This window comes from Cyrtonyx montezumae, unplaced genomic scaffold (assembly GCF_038088225.1).
Source record: "Cyrtonyx montezumae isolate F1298 unplaced genomic scaffold, pur_monq_1.0 scaffold_3, whole genome shotgun sequence".
Classification (NCBI taxonomy): domain Eukaryota; kingdom Metazoa; phylum Chordata; class Aves; order Galliformes; family Odontophoridae; genus Cyrtonyx; species Cyrtonyx montezumae.
In genome coordinates, this window is record NW_027072034.1 from 45,883,012 (window position 1) to 45,903,424 (window position 20,413).

The 20,413-nt window shown below is 39.4% G+C and overlaps 1 protein-coding gene across 4 annotated transcripts in view; it reads right to left on the reverse strand.

Annotated features, from left to right (window-relative positions):
- The window catches only part of SH3KBP1 (SH3 domain containing kinase binding protein 1), a 221,760-nt gene that overhangs the window by 27,290 nt on the left and 174,057 nt on the right, over nt 1-20,413 (reverse strand). For all 4 annotated transcript variants that reach the window (XM_065741436.1, XM_065741437.1, XM_065741439.1 and 1 more), the window contains 3 exons: nt 7,274-7,375; nt 4,773-4,824; nt 1,353-1,433 (listed from right to left, as the gene is read on the reverse strand). In XM_065741436.1, coding sequence (XP_065597508.1) covers nt 1,353-1,433; nt 4,773-4,824; nt 7,274-7,375 — 235 coding nt within the window. The remainder of the gene's footprint in view (nt 1-1,352; nt 1,434-4,772; nt 4,825-7,273; nt 7,376-20,413) is intronic.

Sequence of the window (20,413 nt, forward strand, 5' to 3'; positions counted from 1 at the left end):
TTTAGAAAAAAATGCACACTGATATCATGCACTCAGTCATGCTTGATTGAGGACCTGGGTTTTACTGAGCACATAGCTTTAGAAAGTATTTTTTGTATTGGAGAGTATATTGCCCTGCTTCTTCAGCTGAGGCTGCCATCACTTAACACCTTCAAACTGGTGCAACTGAAAACTCTGAATTTAGCTCAGAAATAACAGTGTGATCCCAAGGGTCAGTCTTGGGACCAGTGATCTTCAACATCTTCATCAGTGACGCAGATGATGGAATCACGTGCACCCTCAGCAAGTTTGAGGACAACACCAAGCTGAGTGGTGCAGTTGATACACTGGAGGGAAGGGAAGTCATTCAGAGGGACCTGGGCAGGCTGGAGAAGTGGGCCTGTGTGAACCTAATGAGGTTCAACAAGGCCAAGTGCAACATGTTGCATCTGTGACAGGGCAATCACAGGTATTTATACAGACTGGGGGAAGAACTCCTAGAAAGCAGCCCTGCAGAGAAGGATGTGGGGGTCCTGGTGGACGAGAAGCTGGATATGTGTTAGCAGTCTGTATTTGCAGCCTGGAATGCCAACTATATCCTGAGCTACATTAAAAAAGGGGTGACCAGCAGGGAGAGGGAGGTGACTGTTCTCCTCTACTCAGTTCTTGTGAGGCCCATCTGGAGTACTGCATCCAGGCCTGGGGGCCCCAGCACAAGAAATATGCAGAGCTCTTGGAACGGGTCCAGAGGAGGGACACTGTAATGATCAGAGGGCTGGAGAACCTCTCCTATGAGGAAAGGTTGAGGGAACTGGGCTTGTTTCGCTTGGAGAAGAGAAGGCTCCAGGGAGACCTCATCGTGGCCTTCTAGTACTTGAAGGGAGCATATAAACAGGAGGGGGAACAGCTGTTTACATGAGTTGATAGTGATAGGACAAGGGGGAATGGTTTTAAACTAAGACAGGGGAGATTTAGGTCAGATGTTAGGAAGAAGCTTTTCACTCAGAGGGTGGTGATGCACTGGCTCAGGTTGCCCAGAGAGGTTGTGGATGTCCCATCCCTGGAGACACTCAAGGCATGGCTGGATGTGGCTCTTGGGCAGCCTGCTCTAGTGGTTGGTGACTGTGCACGGCAGAGGTGTTGAAACTAGATGATCTTTGAGGTCCTTTTCAACCCAGGTCATTCTACAATGATTCTATGACATGATTCTATGATCCTTTCCAAAATGTGTCTAATCAAGAGATCTATCAGAATGGAAAATAAACAACAATGCACTTAATGAAAACTATTGTGGGGCTAGGAAATGAGGACATGCATCAGCCTCATTAGCTCTGTCTCTCTGCAGAGGGCAAACAGGAGAGCACATTTCATACCTTTTTCTTCTGTTCTATTAGGAAGACACTCTGGTCTTTCAGGAGGCACCTTTCTGACTTCATGTTTTCGATCTGTGGTACCTGTCAAAGAATGGAGAATTCAGAATTCTGACTAGGCCAACAAGCCAACACATGAGGCCACACAATATATAATTTTGCAATTTCTAGAGCTTTTTGCAATCTCCCACTTTGAAAATTTCTTGCTAAAATTGAGCACAAATCTAATTTCAAATATTTGCTCACACCATAAGGGACACAAAAGCAATTGAGAAACGAATACTTTCACGTGCCGGTTCACACTTCACAAACAGTGCACATTAAGAAAGCAGGCACTTTCAAGCCATTCTGTGAAAAAAAAATTACAACAATTACACATTTTTAAATGTGGACAGATATTTTAAATTTGTAGTCTTTGTAAATATACTTAACCAAAGAGCAATTCAACAGCGAGGAAAATCATTAAGATTAACCCAACAAATGAGGCATTTCTATCAATAAGGTGCTTAATACAGACAGATATCAAGTTTTATTTTACATTAATTATAACAACAACAACAAAAAAACCTTCTCTATTGTACCTTCTCTGTTGTTCGCTTCCACACACTAGAAGACAGAGAATGCAGTACCAACAGTATTCTGCATGACTATTTTATGTGACAGCTTTTGGCCTAGAGGTGCAAGCCTCTGCCTTTTTCTGCCTCTGTGTTAGAGACCCTGACATGCTGCCTTCTGTTGCTATAAGGAGTATGAGAACTAGTGGCAGCAACAACGGGAAGACTTTGCAAAAATTTCCTGGCACATGCAAGATGCAATCTTTTAGTCCCCATATTATAAGAGATATTTTATTGGATATTGGCTTCACCACGTTGGCTAACGCCTAGGTGCTAATACTATTTCAACTTAGCAGTGTTGAAAAACGCTTTAGGTAACACTCTTAGTATTTCAATAAAAATAGCAGTAATGACATCCAAGAAAAGGAAAGGAGGTGGAGCAGGGAACACAAGGCATCTTTTTGCCTCAGTCTGTTCAGTTTTACATAGTTCTACAGTAAATTTACATTTTCTGAATGTACAGTCACAATTCTCTCTTCTGCAGATGGTTTCTAGAAATCAGTACTCATCAGTGCAAATTGCAATCAGTGGTGATTATTGGCCATTGTTTCTTTATATAACTGCACTGTTGGATGGGCAACACTTGCATAACCTATCACATCATGAAAAATCAAACCCAAAATAATACTGATTTACCATAAAAAACTGCCACTTCTGAGAGGAAGAACTCTTGATAGAAACCAACTCAAGCATTTCTAAACAAGGTTTATGCAAAGCATAAGTCAACTTCTTGATAATCTTATACATTGTAGTGGGTTCGAGAAAAAAAATGACACAAGTCTAGATTATTAATTGCACTGACCAGTGTTCATCATTAACATACAGATGGACATTTTCTGGTCATATCTAAAACAAAGGATCTACAAGCATTTACGGGCTCCCAGGCTCAGGTGTGCTTCCTACCTGGGTTGTGACCCTGTTTCAATCAGCTCCCATGCTCCATGACCCTGACTAAGCTGCCCAGAGATGTTTACTCTAGGTAATGATTCCATAATTTAAGGAAATTCTAGAGAACTCCACACAAGTTCCCAGGGACACCCTTCAGTTTACATACAGTGGTGCTGCTTGCCCCAGAGACCCAGTGAAATGCATACTGCTTTTCAATGACTACAATAAAAACACACATTTTAACTTCAGTTGTCCAGTTTTCACCTAGTTTTGTAAAGTATCCCAAAGCATATGGCCTGGTCAGCCTACTACTGAGTAGAATTTGGAAATACAGCTAATAGAGCTATACAGAGTTTAAATAAATAAGTTTGTATATGTACAATAAATTTGAAGTATTTAATTTGACATCAGAGAAATAAGAAAAGACTATAAATTGAAATAAACACATTTATTTATTGAGTTTTTCCAGGACATGAATCAGGCTGTAGCTTCCTCTCTCACCCATCCTTAATATGCAGCCACCACTAGATGGCAAAGTCATACTGCTCTCCCTCAACACAGTTACATCAATGGTCTTGAAACCAAATCTACGCTTTTTTGGTGTTTCCAGACAGTGTGAGCAACAAACCATGGTTGCCAGTACACAAACCAGGTATTTATTGTCATGATTCTCAAGTCAAAGAACAGCTTGACAAAATTAAATCATTTAAGGACAGAATTAAATCATTTCAATTATAACCTATCAGTTCTCAGCAAATGATACTCTGGTGTAACTTGCTTATTCTATTAATGGATCAAGGCTGTAGGAGAGAGAATTTTACTTCTGAAAGCATTGAGAGTGGAAACAGGCCAGCGTGACAGCAAAAAGGATCAGTTGTGTTTGTTTTGTTTGTTCTAACATGCACCAACAGTAGAGAAAGTGGTAGAGCCACTGCAGAAATCTAATTGGGGTTAAGGGATTAGGGAATTCCAGCCATAGTTATGCTTCCATCAAAACTGCAACACCAATGAAAACTCTGAGAGCACCTCATACCTCATGATTCGTGATTTAACATGAATGGAATAGAAACGCAGTTTCAGATGCAAAGTGTGTGGATATTTCAACTGTTTCCAAGCTCCATAGAAAAAAGATAAATCATGTAGATTTAAGAAATCATGCAGATTTTTGTCCTGAGAGGTTATTTTAAAACTACAAATAAAAGTGGTTTTAACTCTAAATATTTAGACACAGTTTACCATATTCCTAAAACAGCCTTACTAACACTCATGTATGTGGAAAACATAATCAGCACCTTCATACATTTGCAACACAGTTATCTACATAGCCAGATTCAAGATAATTCCCCTTGCTTTTATGTCTATCAAGTATTATAAAACAAGAATATAACTATAGCATAGAACCTGGAGACAGCTGGCTCCAGCATTCATGCATATACTCAAGACTGCAACTTTGATGGGATCACTGAATTACAGCCAGGTTCTCTAACACTGTCTTACGTATGGAAAACATCTCTTTAGAATAGATCAGATCTACAGGTAAAAGGGAATGTGGTTTCCTACTGCATGCAGTATTAGGCTCCAACATTTTTTCTGTCTACTGCAGAGGCAAGCACACCATCAACTGCAGTCAAGGATGGAACAGAGAATTTCCCATAACTGAAGTATCATGCTTGCTAACAATTGGCAAAATACATTATTTTTAAATGGTGCAGATGAATGCCTATAACACATTTAAAAAACACATCATGGTCTTTTGGGGTTACTTCATCCTTCTGCAATCTGATTCTGATTGTTAGTTGTTGTCTATACACTTCCTGCTCATCAATTTTGATACAGATGAGTTATTTTTAAATTTGAATATGTTTACTTAGATTGAGATGTCCTCACTGGCAAGAGCTGTACAGTATCAGCTGTAACTTACCTAATCCTTGTTTGACAACAGGAGCTGATGGAGGTGGTGGTTTCTTCGGTCTCTAAAATGTAGTAAGAAGAGGTCACTTCAAAATGTCTGTGAATCTCAAAGGCTAGATGTAATCACACCCTGCTTAGCATTAAGACTCACAAGACTTGAGAATACAGATCTGTCACAGATTACCCCAAAATGACTTCATAAAATGTATTTTAAGACAGAAAACATCCATAATAAATGAAATAGCATCTTTCTACTTTGGCAGTTGAAATGTCCTGCTGAAGGGAAAAAAAACAGTTCTTTATGTTTCAGATAAGAGAAAATTATGACCACTGATTTACTGAAGAACCTATTCCTGAGTTCACTACCTGAGTCACTATTTGCATTCACTTTTTCTCTACACTCTACTTCTTTATCCAGTTGGTTTAGTCTTTTCCCCTCTCATTCTGTGTTCCTGCTTTGTTGTTTTGTCTTCTTCTTGTCCAACTGGCCCCAGTTTCCTTTCTGTGGGTTTCACTTTTAGTCTGTTTCATTCATCTTCTCAGTTACCTTATCCAGCCAGTGCTGTGCAATTCCTCCTTGCTTCTCCATGTTTCCTGAGAAGCATCAGTGCTCTTTCACACTTTCTCTGATGTTAGCCTGCCCCTTCAAAACTACATATTTCCCTCATCAGCTTCCAGTTGAAGCCACTTTGTCTAAAGAGCCATTTTTTCTGCTCTGCAGTGTATCAAAATGATTGGTTTAGTTTAAATTAGGAGTGAGCTTTGCAGTGAAACACTCCCTTGCCCGTCTCCTTACACTATACTTTGGTTTGTCTCACAAATAAGTTTCAGGGAGCATGATGTAGACTCTTTTCAGGTGAGAATTACCTAGAAGAGATGTTGAAGGCGATCACCTCATGTATTCCAACCACTAACGTCTGGACAGTAAATGGGACCAGACCTGAACTAGTCCAGAATAAAACTGCAAAGTGGTGTTGAATCTTCAACACCAGCCACTTCCCTTTACCATCTCTTTGCCATGAGATAGTCCTTCAGTATGCGAAGGCTGGGACTGGGCAGTGAACAGTGGGACAAACAGCCACATGGAGAAAAGGAATGGGTGGTGGTGAAAGATCCCAGGCTTGTGTTCAACAAGCAGAACTACTGCAACACATATTGTTTCAGAACTGTGGGATGGAATCCAAGGTTTCTGGATCATATCAGAAAATACCTGGCAAAACCACTGGAAAAGTATCCATTTCCTTCCCTTTTAACACTGATTCAAGCAAAGAAAGACAGTCTATAGTTCTAACAGACACCTACACAGCCATTTCTAAGACCAATAAAATCTCATTCTCCGCTTTTAAAGACAATCTAGCTGCAATTTCCAAGTGCCTGAATATTTAGTTTACTCCACAAATTACAGATACCATAATCTAAAGAGTAAAAATACTTCAAGATCTACAATACAATTTATTGGTAGAGAAAGACTGAATAAATTTAACAACCAAAAAACAGATCAGAGCAAATGTTTTCTTCTTCTGTAATACAATTTGAATGCTCACTATGTCTTAAGGTTTATAATTTCTGCCTCTTTTGGAAATCACTTTTTTATTACTAGGCCTAAAGCCAGGATATACACTCTGATATTGCATATTAAACTCCAGCAGTTTTTGCTACTCTTCTACCTTCATTTTCAATAATTATCATGTTAGCTTCTGTGAGTTATTTAATAGTTCTTTTATTAAGCTTTCCAAGTTATTTAATTATTGCCTCTGGCATCCAATTTTATTGCCAAAGACTGAAGCTCAGTGTCAGTAAGTCTTGGTTTTATCACAGAAGGCTTATACTGTCACTGTGAAATACTCATCAACAGTCTAACTGCAAACTCATAATACCACACTGATGACTGAAAGAGTTCCTAAAAATGAACTGGACTTTTGAGGGAAGTGATCCATGACTTTACTCCAGGGAGCTGCAATACTTCTAAGCATTGTTTGGCAAATAACCACCATTTCTTTCAAACAACTAGAAACTGATTTTTTTTTTTTCTGCAGATTCTATACTTCATTTTTAATACATCTGAGAGAGATCAAGTAACATGTCCTGGAGATACCAAAAAGCTCACTGTTATCTTTCAAACCTCACAGCTAAAGTTTCAACCTCTTCATTCTTGAAGAGTGCGTGAAGGCTAGCAAAACAGGACATTCTACCACAGAAACAAAAAAGAAAATAATTCTGATCACCGCTGCATTACTTGACTTGGCAAATTACACTGGGACCACCAGTTTCTCTTGAACTTAGGGCATAGGACAGAGGGCTGTCAGGACAGTATAGAGCAGACTGACAGACAGGGCAGGTCAATCATGCGCATTTTCATTGATGTTTTGTAACTCAGAAATTTGTTTCCTTCCTTATTTCTTTCTTTAATTTCTTATTAACTGACAAGTAAGACTTTGTCTAAATCATGTATCTAAAACAAAATTCAGCATTCTGCATTCTACAGTGAAACTGGAAGAATACACTGCTTACCTCTTTTTCAAAATCAGAAGGGAGAAGCTTGACAAAGTTGTCTGGAAACACTCCTCGTTTGCCATTCAGTTCTCCTTCCCACCAACCCACATCAACGCAATCCTACAAAGCAGTAAAATAACATGAAAAACACAATGAATATGCTTCTATGCTGAACAGATTCTCGTGCTGAAGTGCTCTTTTGCATAATGCCCTGCCTTTTTGCTGGAACATACCAATTTACTGGAGTGCCAGGTTAACAGGGCAATCTACCGGATAAAAACTTCAGTAATCACCCTGCATTATATCGTCATATGGAACAGCTAGGGAAGAACATTAAAGCATGCTGTAAGAGCTCAAGAGCTTGTCTGTGTCTAAAGCAAAACACTACTTCAGCACTTGATCTGTTAAACCAGTAAGCATTTTGAATGCATATGACATTACTTCTCTCTGACTTCATTTTAGAAAAAGACAATAACTTAATTAAGCATCAGACATCCCTGGAGGTAATAAAGCTCGTTCATTCACCACACTTTCACAGAAACCTTGACACATTAGAATTACTTCTGAAATTATTAAATTTGATCACAGTCCAATTAAGAAGGCATTAAACACAGGATCACTGTAGGACATCACCTTTTACCACAGCATTTTTCAGCAACATAATGCAGTGTGAGTAGCAAAACAATTAAAAGCTAAACACACACACACAAAAATGAACTACTACATCAGTAATTTTAAGCAAAGAGAAGCAAAATGAAGTATAACTATCTTGATAATGAACAATAACAGCACAAGCCACAACCACTGTAGAGAAGGCTAAAATTGCTCCTTGAATCCTGGATGGTAAGCTGCATTTGCTAAAGAGAACACTTTCGGTTCAGTTTTTCCACATTCTTCTTTGAAAGCTTCGGCTGAACCTAGTCAGCTGTTTTCCAAAACACAGCTACAGGAAAGTCACTCATCTTCTTCTCTGTCTCAAAAACATTTCAGCCAATTTTAGCAGCTGGCTCGTGACCAGGCTGGCCAACTTTTCCAGCCTCTTGAGCAGTAAATTTAAATCTTCTAGTGGCTCAGAGTCATGCAGTAAATATTACACATCTGAAAAATGAGGGAAAGGGAAATCTCACAAACAATGCACGGATTGGTCAAAAGTCACCAGGGATTCTCCCATTAAGGAAAGTCAGAACTAAATAGGGCTGGATTTGCAGACGGGATCCCACATCTGGCAACATCAAGCTTAAGCAACCACTGTGGTCCCTTCCACAGCTACAGATCTGGACATCTGCACCAGCCAGGTACATCCAGCTGCCCTGGTAGCAAAGCCACACTGAGTTCAGTAAGTTGGATGCTCCTACGCTAACACTTCTAATGAAGCCAGGTGGAAATTCTTCTAGGTTTAATAAAGTGTTTTTGCTTTTCAGAAATCCACCACTGTACAGAAGAAATCAGAAGAAATTAGTTTAGCAGCTCCATTCTCTGAACACTCAGGGGTACTGATGTAGGTCTATCAGTCCAAGCCTGGGGCATGGTCACTGTTCCAGGTCAGCCTGTGGTGAGGACTTTCCATCACTCGCTGCAGCAGAAATGGAGTGGGTCTTTCCCTGTTAAGACTTAATGTGGGCTGTGGAAAAAAAAGGTATGATGAGGTGCAAATCTGGCTCATTACAAAACAATCACACTCTTGCTTTTCCATAAAGTGAGAAAAAAGGAAAAAGCAGTGATTCTGGAACACTGGAACAAAAGGATAAGCAGAACCAGAGGATTATGGATATAAGAAAAGATGGAAAGAAAAAGCAAGTGGTTTAGGAAAAGGGAGAGGCAACAACATGCAGTAAGGAATTAATTTTTTAGACGGAACAAAACTAGAAAAATCGGACAGAAACAAAAGAAATAGGCCAAATTCTACAAGCTTCACGTATGCTACGAGGCAATATCCCACTGCAAACAGCACTGGATCAAGATGTGCAAAATCTTTATGCTATTGTGGTGTATGAAAACAACTGTAGAAACACAAGTGGAAGTCATGACTTGACACTTTACCTAAACAATTTGTTTGTGAAACCGTATCTGCTGTGCTGTGCATATACAAACTCTAGAGTTTAAGATGTCACTTGATCAGATTAGTCACTGCTGTAGCCAGGTATAAAGGTTAAATGCTTTCTTATAATTAATATCTAATTAATAAGAATTAAAAGATAGATCTGAATTTCTTTTTCAAGTTGAATATGTGAAATTACCAAATACTCCAAAAAAAGTCTTTCTGATCTTCATTTCACCATCTAAGAAAAAATTGTAGCAGTCCTTCACAATGTTGAAAAGTTTTGATGTCAAATGCTTCAAAGCATGTAACACTTCAAGTTTGGAGAAGGAAAAACTAAGAGGATGTGATTAACCCTTTGTGTAGAGGAAGCAAACAGTAGTGTAAATAGATTAATTTATAAAAAGTCAGAAATGAATGGTGATAGCACATGCATGCAAGACAGCCTTATCATCACTGTATTTCCACGGAGTCATTTGGCACAGCTACTGCAGGGACCTCAAAAGAACAGAAGTTAACTTAATCAAGTATATTTAGTGCCATGAGCAGTCTTAAAGGTATACAGTTCATAATGACTGTGCTACTTGGTGTTTTTCTGTTAGTTATAATCCCAGGATCATGGAAAATCCTGAGTTGGAACTTGAGATCATGTACTGAATACGTAACCTTTGATGACATTTGAGAAACAAAAATATTAGCAATAAAGAAGAGCATAGGTTTTGTTTTTCCTTTTCAAATTACTTTTCTGTCTATGTTTTTTATTTAGGTTAATTAAATCATCTAATTCCCTGAGAATACATTCTGGCTAAACATGCAAGCTAAGTAGCATGGTTTTTTGTATCACATTTGCTTATTTATAGGTGCCTTTTTTTTCAGAGCTCTGTATTTTACTCTGATGCAATATGTTCCTGGTTTACAAATGCAGGCACTGAACAAACTTTCCATTCTGTTTCTGGTAGCTTTCTCTCATGCTTAATCTGTGCTTTTCTCCTGCATTCTCCCTGTTCTTTATCAGGGAGCCTGTCACCAAGGACACATACCTTTTCCAGATCTTCCCAGGTTTTCTTTAGGAAATATTTATCAGTTTGCTTAAGTCTTTGTTAGTGAACAAGGCTCTGCTCCTCAACCTGCTCATGTTTTCACAGTATTTGCTGCATGAACGCAGCACTCCACAAGGCTGGAGATAATCAGCAAATCGTGCACAGTACAGGCAGTCTCTGTGCAGGATCCTGCCCTTACCTCAGCACCCCTTGTCCCTGATGCAGAGGAGCCCTCTTGCTTGGCTCTACCACTTGGAGCATCTGAGCAGAGCGTTTGCTTGGCTGCGCGTCACGTGGCATGTTTTGTTATGCCCTCCACCACCTGCCACACCATCCGAAAATTGCCAAAACATTACTGACCCAATTTAGATTAAAAAAAAAAAAACCAACATAATAATTCAAGCTTCCAGAGATAAAAAGCTTGAGCTTCTACTGCCAGCACAGCTTAGTGCCAGCTGATTGCCCTGGCTGAATAATGCACATTACGTTCATTCGTTTTAGGTCGGACATTTCTTTATGCTCTTAGGAAACACAAACCTTACTGCCATGTCTTCATTTCGCTAGCACACACACATTTTGTCTTTAAAGCTTACTGTTTTCATGAAGACAGTGCTTGCACTTCATTAATGCAGAACAGCTGCACATTTACACCTTATCCTAGTGGACTCATAATGACATAGACAGATACAAATCAGATGCTGTAACGTCCCAAAAGCTACACGAAAAATATTGTATTTAATAGATAATAGATTTCAAGCAAGGTAGGTGGTAGCTGGCCCAGGTAGGTAGTCCAGCATTTAGCTACAGTAAAAACTGGCTCACATCAAAGTGCAATAGGGAGATGGTATTTGTATCCAAGGCAGTGATGGCGCAAACAAATAACTAACAGAAATTCACTGTTAGCTACAACTGGCAGGCCTGGTCACGATACTCAGGCAAAGGTAGATGGATGACATAGAGAAAAAAAAATAAGAGGGGAAATTTCAGTATTTTCTCAATGGAAGACAGGTCTTCATTAAATCTTCATTTCCAGTGAAATATTTTAGTTTAAAATCTTGGCTCTGATGAATTTAATTCAAATGACTTTAAAAAGTGAAATAAAAGGGGAGAATGGAGGCAAAAAAGAAAGGATGAAAAGCTCTTCCACTGCAGAATCAAAATCCATTCTAATTCTAAAACCACCAGATCACTATCAAGTGCTAATAAATCGAATACACTGGGTTTATTAGAAAAATTCTTGTTGTGATAAATATTCAATAACTAGACAAACACAGGGATGAGAGAGAGAGAAGTGCTGAGGAATTTTGGAGGAGTTGTTTTCCAAGTTCATAAGAAATGTATATCATACAAAATATAAGGTAATAAAATCTCAATCTGCACCGGAATTAGTAAGAAAAAAAAATAGAAAAAAAGTAAAAGGAAACGGCAAACATAGGAGAAATGGCAACTACCAGAAAAGCAGAATGCAGCTAGCTTTTGTCAGCAAGCTGCCAACAATTCTGAGTATACACAGAGGAACTAAAAACCCCCAGTCATCTTCCTGACAAGAACAGGAGAAAATAGTCTTAATGCAATTAGAAGGAAGACATGCAAGCTGTGAATAAAATTGTAATAGAGATTCACTTGGGGAAAATCAACATTTTAGCCCAGAAGGGAATACTAAAATAACTACAAAAAAAAATACAATCCCCAAATAAACAATAAGATAAGAACACAGCTCCACTCTGTGAGCTGAAATTTGTCTGTGGTGACTGAAAGTGTAACGGGTCAGAGGAGATGAACAACTAAAGAGATCAGACAAAAGCAGCGCACAGATATTTTGATATGCAAGCAAGATAATTTTGATCCAGAGCACCTTATTTTTTGGTACTATTAGTGAATACAAGTGAATTACGTAAGTAGAGCTGACAGCATAAGATCATGGCTCAGTATCCCTTTAGGAACTGCAACAATCCTGTAGGAATTTTTCACACTGTCTAATAATACTGAGAAAAGTCGTGCTTTTTCCTCTTTTGAGTGAAAGGATCCTGGCATTGCTTGATCTCTTACCCATATGGTATCCTGTGTTAACAGGTTTGTTTAGCAGCATAAAGACTGCTGTTGAACCAGAAACAACCTTGTGCTGTTCCTTCCCTCAGTGGTCACTGTTAAGCTGTAAAAAAGCAGAAGCCAGAGGAGACTGAACAAAAAGCCACAGTGTAAAGCTCCTTAATACAGCATAATCTTACAAATACTCCACTTGCTACAGAGGAACAGCTGTATCTAGATACACACAACCAACAAGAGTCTGTCCCTGATCATCTGCTCAGTTGAGGAGTACTGGCAGTTGCAGGACAAGGATACAAATTTTCTTTCAGTCAGTTACCATCGTTTCTCTTAGGTGTTCAAAAAGATGACAAATGGGATTGGTGGGACAGAGCTGGCAGTCCTCCACACACTTGATCTTCATTTTACGTGCTGAGACCATGTTCAAGGCAATTGAAAGACATGGACTCATGCCCACCAGGTCTCAAGCCTCTCTCACGACGTAAGAAGGACATAAAGCTGTTAGAGAGCATTCAAAGGAGGGCAACAAAAATGGTGAAGGGTATGGAGGGCAAAAAGACGCATGAGGAGCAGCCCGGGTATTCCGGTTTGCTGACTGCAGAGCAGAAGAGCTGAGGGGAAGGAAGTCTGATGGTGGCTGCAGCGCTGAGCTCTGCTCTGTGTGACAGCGACAGGGCCCGAGGGAACGGCATGGAGCTGTGTCAGGGGAGGGGCGGCTGGGGGTTAGGGACAGTGCTGCACCACAGCGCGGTGGGCACTGCCTGAGTACTGGAGTTCGAGGAGCACCTGGACAACGCTTTCAGACACAGGGCTGGACTTTGGTTAGTCTTAGTAGCAGCAGTTCTCTTAGTGAACATGCTTGCAATATAAACTCAATGGTTACTTTTTATTTTGCTAGAAATCAATAAAGCACTATACTTCTAGTGTCAGACACGCAGAAGTATTTTTTTCTTCCATGTACTACGATTTACTTTTATTTTTCTCCACTTATAGCCACTCAAAGGAGAGTTACTGTGTACTTTGACCATTCTTAATCACCAAAATGAAAACTAGTAGCTACTTGGCTGTGTACTCAGTTGTAATTATAATTTTCCCCTTGCCTGGGCTCAGAAAACCACTAGACTTATTTAGATCTCTGCTGAAGCTGGCTGCAAATGCTTCCAGTGTTGCTCCTTCTGATGTCATCAGCTGCCTGACACTCATAGAGAGCCTGTTGACCACTGAGCAATCTCTGTATCTGTACCAAAATGAGAGCCTGACCAAGTCTGGAAGGGGCTGCCCACAAAACCTATCCAGCCACTTCACAAAGTTCAGCACCACCAATGTGGCAGTGCACTGGGGCATACGGAAGGTTTGTGAGTGACGAAGAGACCATGCTACTGCCAGGCAGGCATCCACTGCCTCAGCCACATTTTCCACTTATTTGAGGATGCAAAGATGATTCCTGTCTCTTTCTCCACATCTTCATGAAGGCGCCAACTCCATCATCTCTCGCCACCTTTCAATTAACAGAGGTTTCAGGGAGTGCCACAGCCCTAAGTTCATCTCCCCCCAGCTTTCTCCTGGGCTTAGCCAAGAAAAAAAGCTTTTGTTTGTAAAAGTGAATTAGACAATCCATGTATTTCTTTTCCCCCCAACCTACACCTATAACTGCAGCTGTGTAAATGCATCAGTAAATAAATCTAAAAAAGGATGATACCTTCAACCAAAAGGAGGACTCTTTTTTCTAAGGGAGCAGAGCATTGCACAGTTGGCATACTGAATATGCTGCTGTTTTGTAGTGCTGCTAAAACACAAAACTACCATTCAAACATCAATTCATAACTGCTCAATATTTCAGCTTTTCTGATTAAAAAGTTTTGATACAGAAGCTGATAGATTCCTAGGCTTAAAATATATCATTGGCAAGCTAAGATTACAAATCAAAAATTAAAGACTATCCAGAATATTGAGTGAGAGACAACACAAAGTGCACAGTTTAGAGGGCAAAATTTTCATGGTAGGATATCAGTTTTACAGACATCACCAGAATACACAGTCCCTTACAGTAATAAATAAATAATCCCAGCAGTTGGCAATTGTATTTGTCAAATGCCTGTTTTCCTTCCGCCCTTATATAGTTGGTTCTCATCAAGAAGAATGTTGAGCTTGTAAAATCTCATTATTCAGAAAGCCATGAATACATCTTAAACTTGTACTGAGAGCTTTCATGTGTCAGCTCTGCTGTGCTGGCAGCCACACATTATGCCATTACAACCCTCATTGTAAGCATCTCCGCAGCAGCCTTTCCCACTATTTATAGCCAAGCTCATAATTTAAAGAAAAACAATACATCTTTGAGTTTAAGGTGATCAAGTATGTCTACAGCACTTTTCAAGATGCTATGTATATACAGAGATGCATATATTATGTACCGAGGCTTCTGAATTTAAGGACTAAAGGCCTCATAGAAAGTCACATCTCAGAGCCAAGCTGGCTGCCATTCCTTGCGCCCACGCAGAGCACCAGTGGCACAGCACTGCTGCCTGCCTCCAGGGACCAAAAGGTCCTGGCTCTCACAGGCCTGGAGAAGGCCACAGAAAGGGCTCTGTAAGTTTTAAAGCTGGTATCTGACATCACTGCAAAAACAATAATATGAAGGGAAATTTCTTCTTTTATTCTTTTAACCCATTAATGGGTAACTGCCTAGAAATAAATACATGGAAAGTTTTCACTGAAAAAAAAGTGCATCAGCATTGTTTTGGTAACTTTGAAGCCTGCAAAACAAAAGCTGATCTCACATTGCATCAGGTTATTGTTAACACAATTTGTCATGAGGAGAAGGAAACAAAGTCTTGTTGAAGCTGGGAAAAAAAAAAGCAGTTTAATAACGTTTAAGAATGGTTCTTGAAAATTTCTTACATTTTATTGCCCAATTATGTTACTGAAATGAAGACATGTCACTCTCAAAAACCAACTTTATTCTGGACGGTCAGAAAACAATTGATTTTAGAGTCTTCATAAAACTTGGTAAAATACCTGTGAGTAAAGGGAAGATTTATCCGGACTCTTATATTACATCCACCTTGTGCTGCCTCCCAAGACCATGTTCTGATCCAGCTTTGTTACTATGCTCAGTTACTGTGAATGAGACCTCATGGTATTGCACAACAATTTGTTAAATAGTTTTGAAGACCATGACCATGATTTAAAGCATCTGGTTAGTAACTAAGTACTCCTAAACAGAAATATTGTTTTAAAATTTGTCTAAATGAAAGAATGAATGTCTCAACAACTACCTAATCCAAGATCATTTAGATGAATAAGACAGTAAATTAATCTTCTGAGGCAGTTTTGGAGAGGACTCGTTTCCCTTTTACGTGCCCTCTCTCTCAAATCCTCATAAATTAGGAAATAGCAGAAGAAAAGTAAGAAGAAATCTCCCAGACTGACTCTATTTGGTCCATAACCCAGAGCAATTTATTCTGCTCAGGTTCACAGATTGTGCCCTAGAAGACGAAAATCCTGTGCTAACCTTTCCTAGCTCTTGCCAGCTCTCATATCCAAGCAGCAGGGAAATGTAACTGTGATACACTCAATTGTATCCTTGAATACTTAAGAACACAAATAAACTTATTTTATTTTATTTTCTTCCTATATCCATCAGCTCTAAGGTTCTTCTCTGAAAATTTATTGTATCACCATTGTATAGAAGGAAACGGAAGAGACTGCTAGAAGTTAGGCATTATTCCAGCCATGGTTACACTGTCTTTCCAGCTAGTGGCTTTTATTGGAAAGTCTAACAAGAAGACACCTCTTCAGGAGACATATCCTGTCCCAGAATTGTCTCAGGTTCTTGGGCCCTGCAAGAAACTAATGAAATGGCTGAAAATAATGAATGACCTACAATATACAGGGCTTCAGAGCAGAGAGTGTAACTGACCAGATACATTTTGGCTGTGAAATCCATTTTAGGCTGTATCTAACCTTTCGACTTTAAACTCTGTCAGTAAATAGTTTAATCAGTAATGAAGCTGAATGGCTTTGATGAAATATTTGCACAAACAGAAAAAACAACACTGCTCATTGAACAAAACAGTATCTCCTGGGGATTCACTTGTTCAGTCAGCAGAATATCGTGGAGAAAGAAATGAGAGCAAAGTCATAAAACTCTAGCACTCCAATAGACAAAATAGAACTAAATTAGCCAACACAAACACGAAAGGTGGTGCTGGTAACAGACACGATGTATGCATCTGATTAACCAAAATATGTTAGTTTTTAATGATATTCTTTGCATTCAGAAAGATTATAGAAACACAGAACAAATAATATGAATAATCAACCTAATGCCATTATTACTGACATAACTGACATATACGGACTGGAATCCTGATCATAATAGTTATCAATTGGCACTGTATGTGCACATTTCCCTTTAAATGGCTCTTTTTGCCCTGGCAAGGTTGGACCTAAGATAAAATTATCAAGTCAGCAGGTAAACTCAATTCACAGAATGAAAGGAAGGATGAGCCTAAGCAGTGAGTCTAATGCCTGCATTGTGAGCAATAATCACAATTTTCCAGTCGTCTTGGCATTTCAGTAATATCCTTTATAAGTACAGAGCAGAAAAAAATTCTCACTCTTTTTATCTTAAAATATGTCAACTTTTAATAAAGCCAAGCTAATATAAAAAGTACTGACCAAAGTACCCTAACTCTTTTTAGATGATGTAAATCTCGAAGCATTAGATGCATGGGGAAACCTGTCACTTCACCCACATAGCTTGGCATGAACTTGTTCCTAGGAACAATACAATCCTTGCCTTTGAAAACACTACTTGTAGCACCACAATCAGTGATAACAAGGACTGGAAGAAAGAACTTCAGAGCATATGTAAAGAAAAGAATATATAAACAAAAAGAACTTTTAAACGCTGGCTGCTCCTCTCCCCAGAAAAAAAAACACTGGCTTCATAGTTTATTCACATAATCATCTCAAAAATGAGTGTTTCTAAATCACAGTATCATAGAATCACCAAGGTTGGAAAAGACCTCCAAGATCACCCAGACCAACCATCTGCCTACAACCAATAGTTCCTACTAAACCGTGTCCCTCAGTACAACACCTCCAGGGTTGGTGATTCCACCACCTTCCTAAGCAGCCCATTCCAGTGCCTGAGCACTCTCTCAGAGAAGTATTTCCTAACATCCAACCTGAATCTCCCCTGGTGCAACTTGAGGCCATTCCCTCTCATCCTATTGCTAGTTACAAGGGAGAAAAGGCCAATTCCCACCTCTACACAACCTCCCTTCAGGCAGTTGTAGAGAACCATAAGGTCTCCCTTGCAATCCCAGTTCCCTCAGCCACTCCCCATAAGACCTATGCTCCAGATCCCTCAACAGCTTTGTTGCCCTTCTCTGGACATGCTCCAGGGCCCTGATATCTTTCTTGCAGTAAGGGGCCCAAAGTGAACACAGCACTTGAGGTATGGACTCACCAGAGCTGAGTACAGTACTTCCCTGCTCCTGCTGGAAATGCTATTTCTGATACAAGCCAGGATGCCACTGGCCTTCTTGGCCACCTGGGCACACTGCAGGCTCATGTTCCTCTGAGTAAACTATAAGCTGCCCTGGTGCCTTAGTAAACACATTGTCAGCCCTTATCTCCACACAGACCTCACTCAATGCGCCATTTTCAAACACTGCGGCAAAAACAAGATGCTAGATATAAAAAAAAGCTAGATATGAAAAAGGGTTAAAAATTTACTTAAAATGTTTCAAAGTCTTGGTCAAGGACATGGTTCAGGCAGGAAGAGAACAATTACTCACTGTCCGTTTTCCCTGTAACTCACAAACTGCCTCAAATTCTTTTAGCAATGAACGTATTTATTCAATCATCATTCCTACAAATTTTATATAACTCACATGAGGAAACATTCATACTTTCACATAATGACATGAGTACTACCCCCAACGCTTGCCACATATATAAGCAGTGTGTGAGAAGGATCTTATTCTGCAGGATATAATCCAGCTATCATCTTGTATGGCACCATAGCATGAAGCCTAGCAAAAATTCCAGACCTTCTTACTCACATTAAACTAAAATCTTCAGGGAGAAGTTTTGGGTACAAGAGAAGTTTCATGCAAGTGCTAAGCCCCTCTCAAAAGGTGTTGATTCCACTTACTATAAAACCAATGCCAACTCATACACTTCCGCGTATCTGGTGACCAAGGCAGTCATAGGCAAGGCCAAAGGGATGGAACAGACCCACCCCTCCCAGCAGCAGCCTACCATTAATCATGCTAAGCTGCATCATCAACATGAGCACTTTACAAATTAATTTCTTGTGGGAAATCAGCAGCTTGGTACAAGTAGATTTCTCAATCAGCTGAGTGGCTGGGATGTCTGGGGGGAAAGTGGTGCTGAGCACAGCAGAGGGGGCAAGGAACAGTGAGTGCATATGGTATAGCTATTAGGCCTGATGAAAGATGTTTTCAACAATTCATCATCATCTCAGGAGAGAGAAAAAGGGCATCTTGTTCTCTCTGAGGGAAATAGTTATTTCTGAAGGCAAGTAGTAAGTGGTTTTATACATATTTTATTGCTCACATGCTATTCTTCAAAGACATACAATCATAAAAGCTTTCTTAAAGCTAGACTTCACTTGATGTTTATTTACCTTATTCCTTTTGGTTTCTCTGTGCAGGACTGCTACAAAAGTTACAGTAGCTCAGAATATCTTGTACTAAAACCTGAACTGAGGGCATCTGTGTGACCAGATATTTAGCGCCAACAAAAATCCAGTGTGCAGCTTCGACAGAAAGCCATTTTTATTAGTTCTAATAAACCAGATCGTACATTTTTCCACGCATAACCTGGGATCTTTTGTATTGCTGTATTAGTAAACTAATTTCTGAAAACGAGATGGAAAATTTTATCTGCCAAAGACAAATAAAATTATCTAAGTGACTACGCTGAGGAAGAACTGACTCTTTTCTTCCTTTAGAAAGGTGCAACTATAAGCAATTGTATGTTTTCAGCTTTGACATTTTCTGTCTTTTTGGATAAATCTTCAAATCTTATCTTTTTTTTTTTAATGGACAATACTGAAAATTTCATCTCAGTAACAATGATTTTTACATGCTATCTACTTGCCCGAATTAAAAGAAAAACTAAAAGTCTTGTCAATTGTACATATATTTCTATAGCTAAACGTTGTCAAGTATGTGTGCTGTTTGCAATTAAAAGCATAGCGTTAAATTTGGCAATGAAAAAACAAAACAAAACAAAAAATAAACCAGCACAAACCCAGGAAACAGGCAGGTTTCTACCCCAGAGACATAACAATATGGCAAAATGTTAAATTAAGTATCAACTATCACACTCCTCCAGCACACTGTCCGGTCCCCCTGCTTATGGCCTCACTGAACTGGCAAGAGTCTTGTAAATAGCACTTACTAATTTCATCCCTTCAGGAGCCTGCTGCATCCGTCAGAGCAGCTGTTTTCCCTCACAGCCCTACCCAGCCGAGTTATCCTTGGCAATCTCTCAGCTAAAGAAAGTGCTGCGGACAATTACCTCCTGGACAAGGATGAACATTTAAAGATGTTGTAAGGGATAAAACTGGGAGAATTTTTTTGGCAGAAGAAATGTGCAAAAATACAGTGAGGGTGAAATTAAATGCCTAAAGACTACATTAAGAATTGGAAGATGCTAAGTCCTCTGCAGCATAAGAAGAGACTCCATGCTCTAATGTGGACAAATGCACAAAGTAGTCACTGTAACAGTGAAAATGTGACATTACTAAAGAGACTAAAAGGAATGAACATAATCTCATTGTCTCCTTACACCTTTCTACTTGCCTGTACTTGAACACTTGATTGTATCTGGCTAGAGGCTGGAACTTACTTAATGTTGCATTTTGAACCCCCAAACTTGCAGACCTCACAATAAAGCAAATTATCAACACCATCATCAAATGCAAACACTATCTTTGCAAAAATTGACTGCCATTATGTTCATTTTCAGAAACTAAGTTTCTGGCTTTTT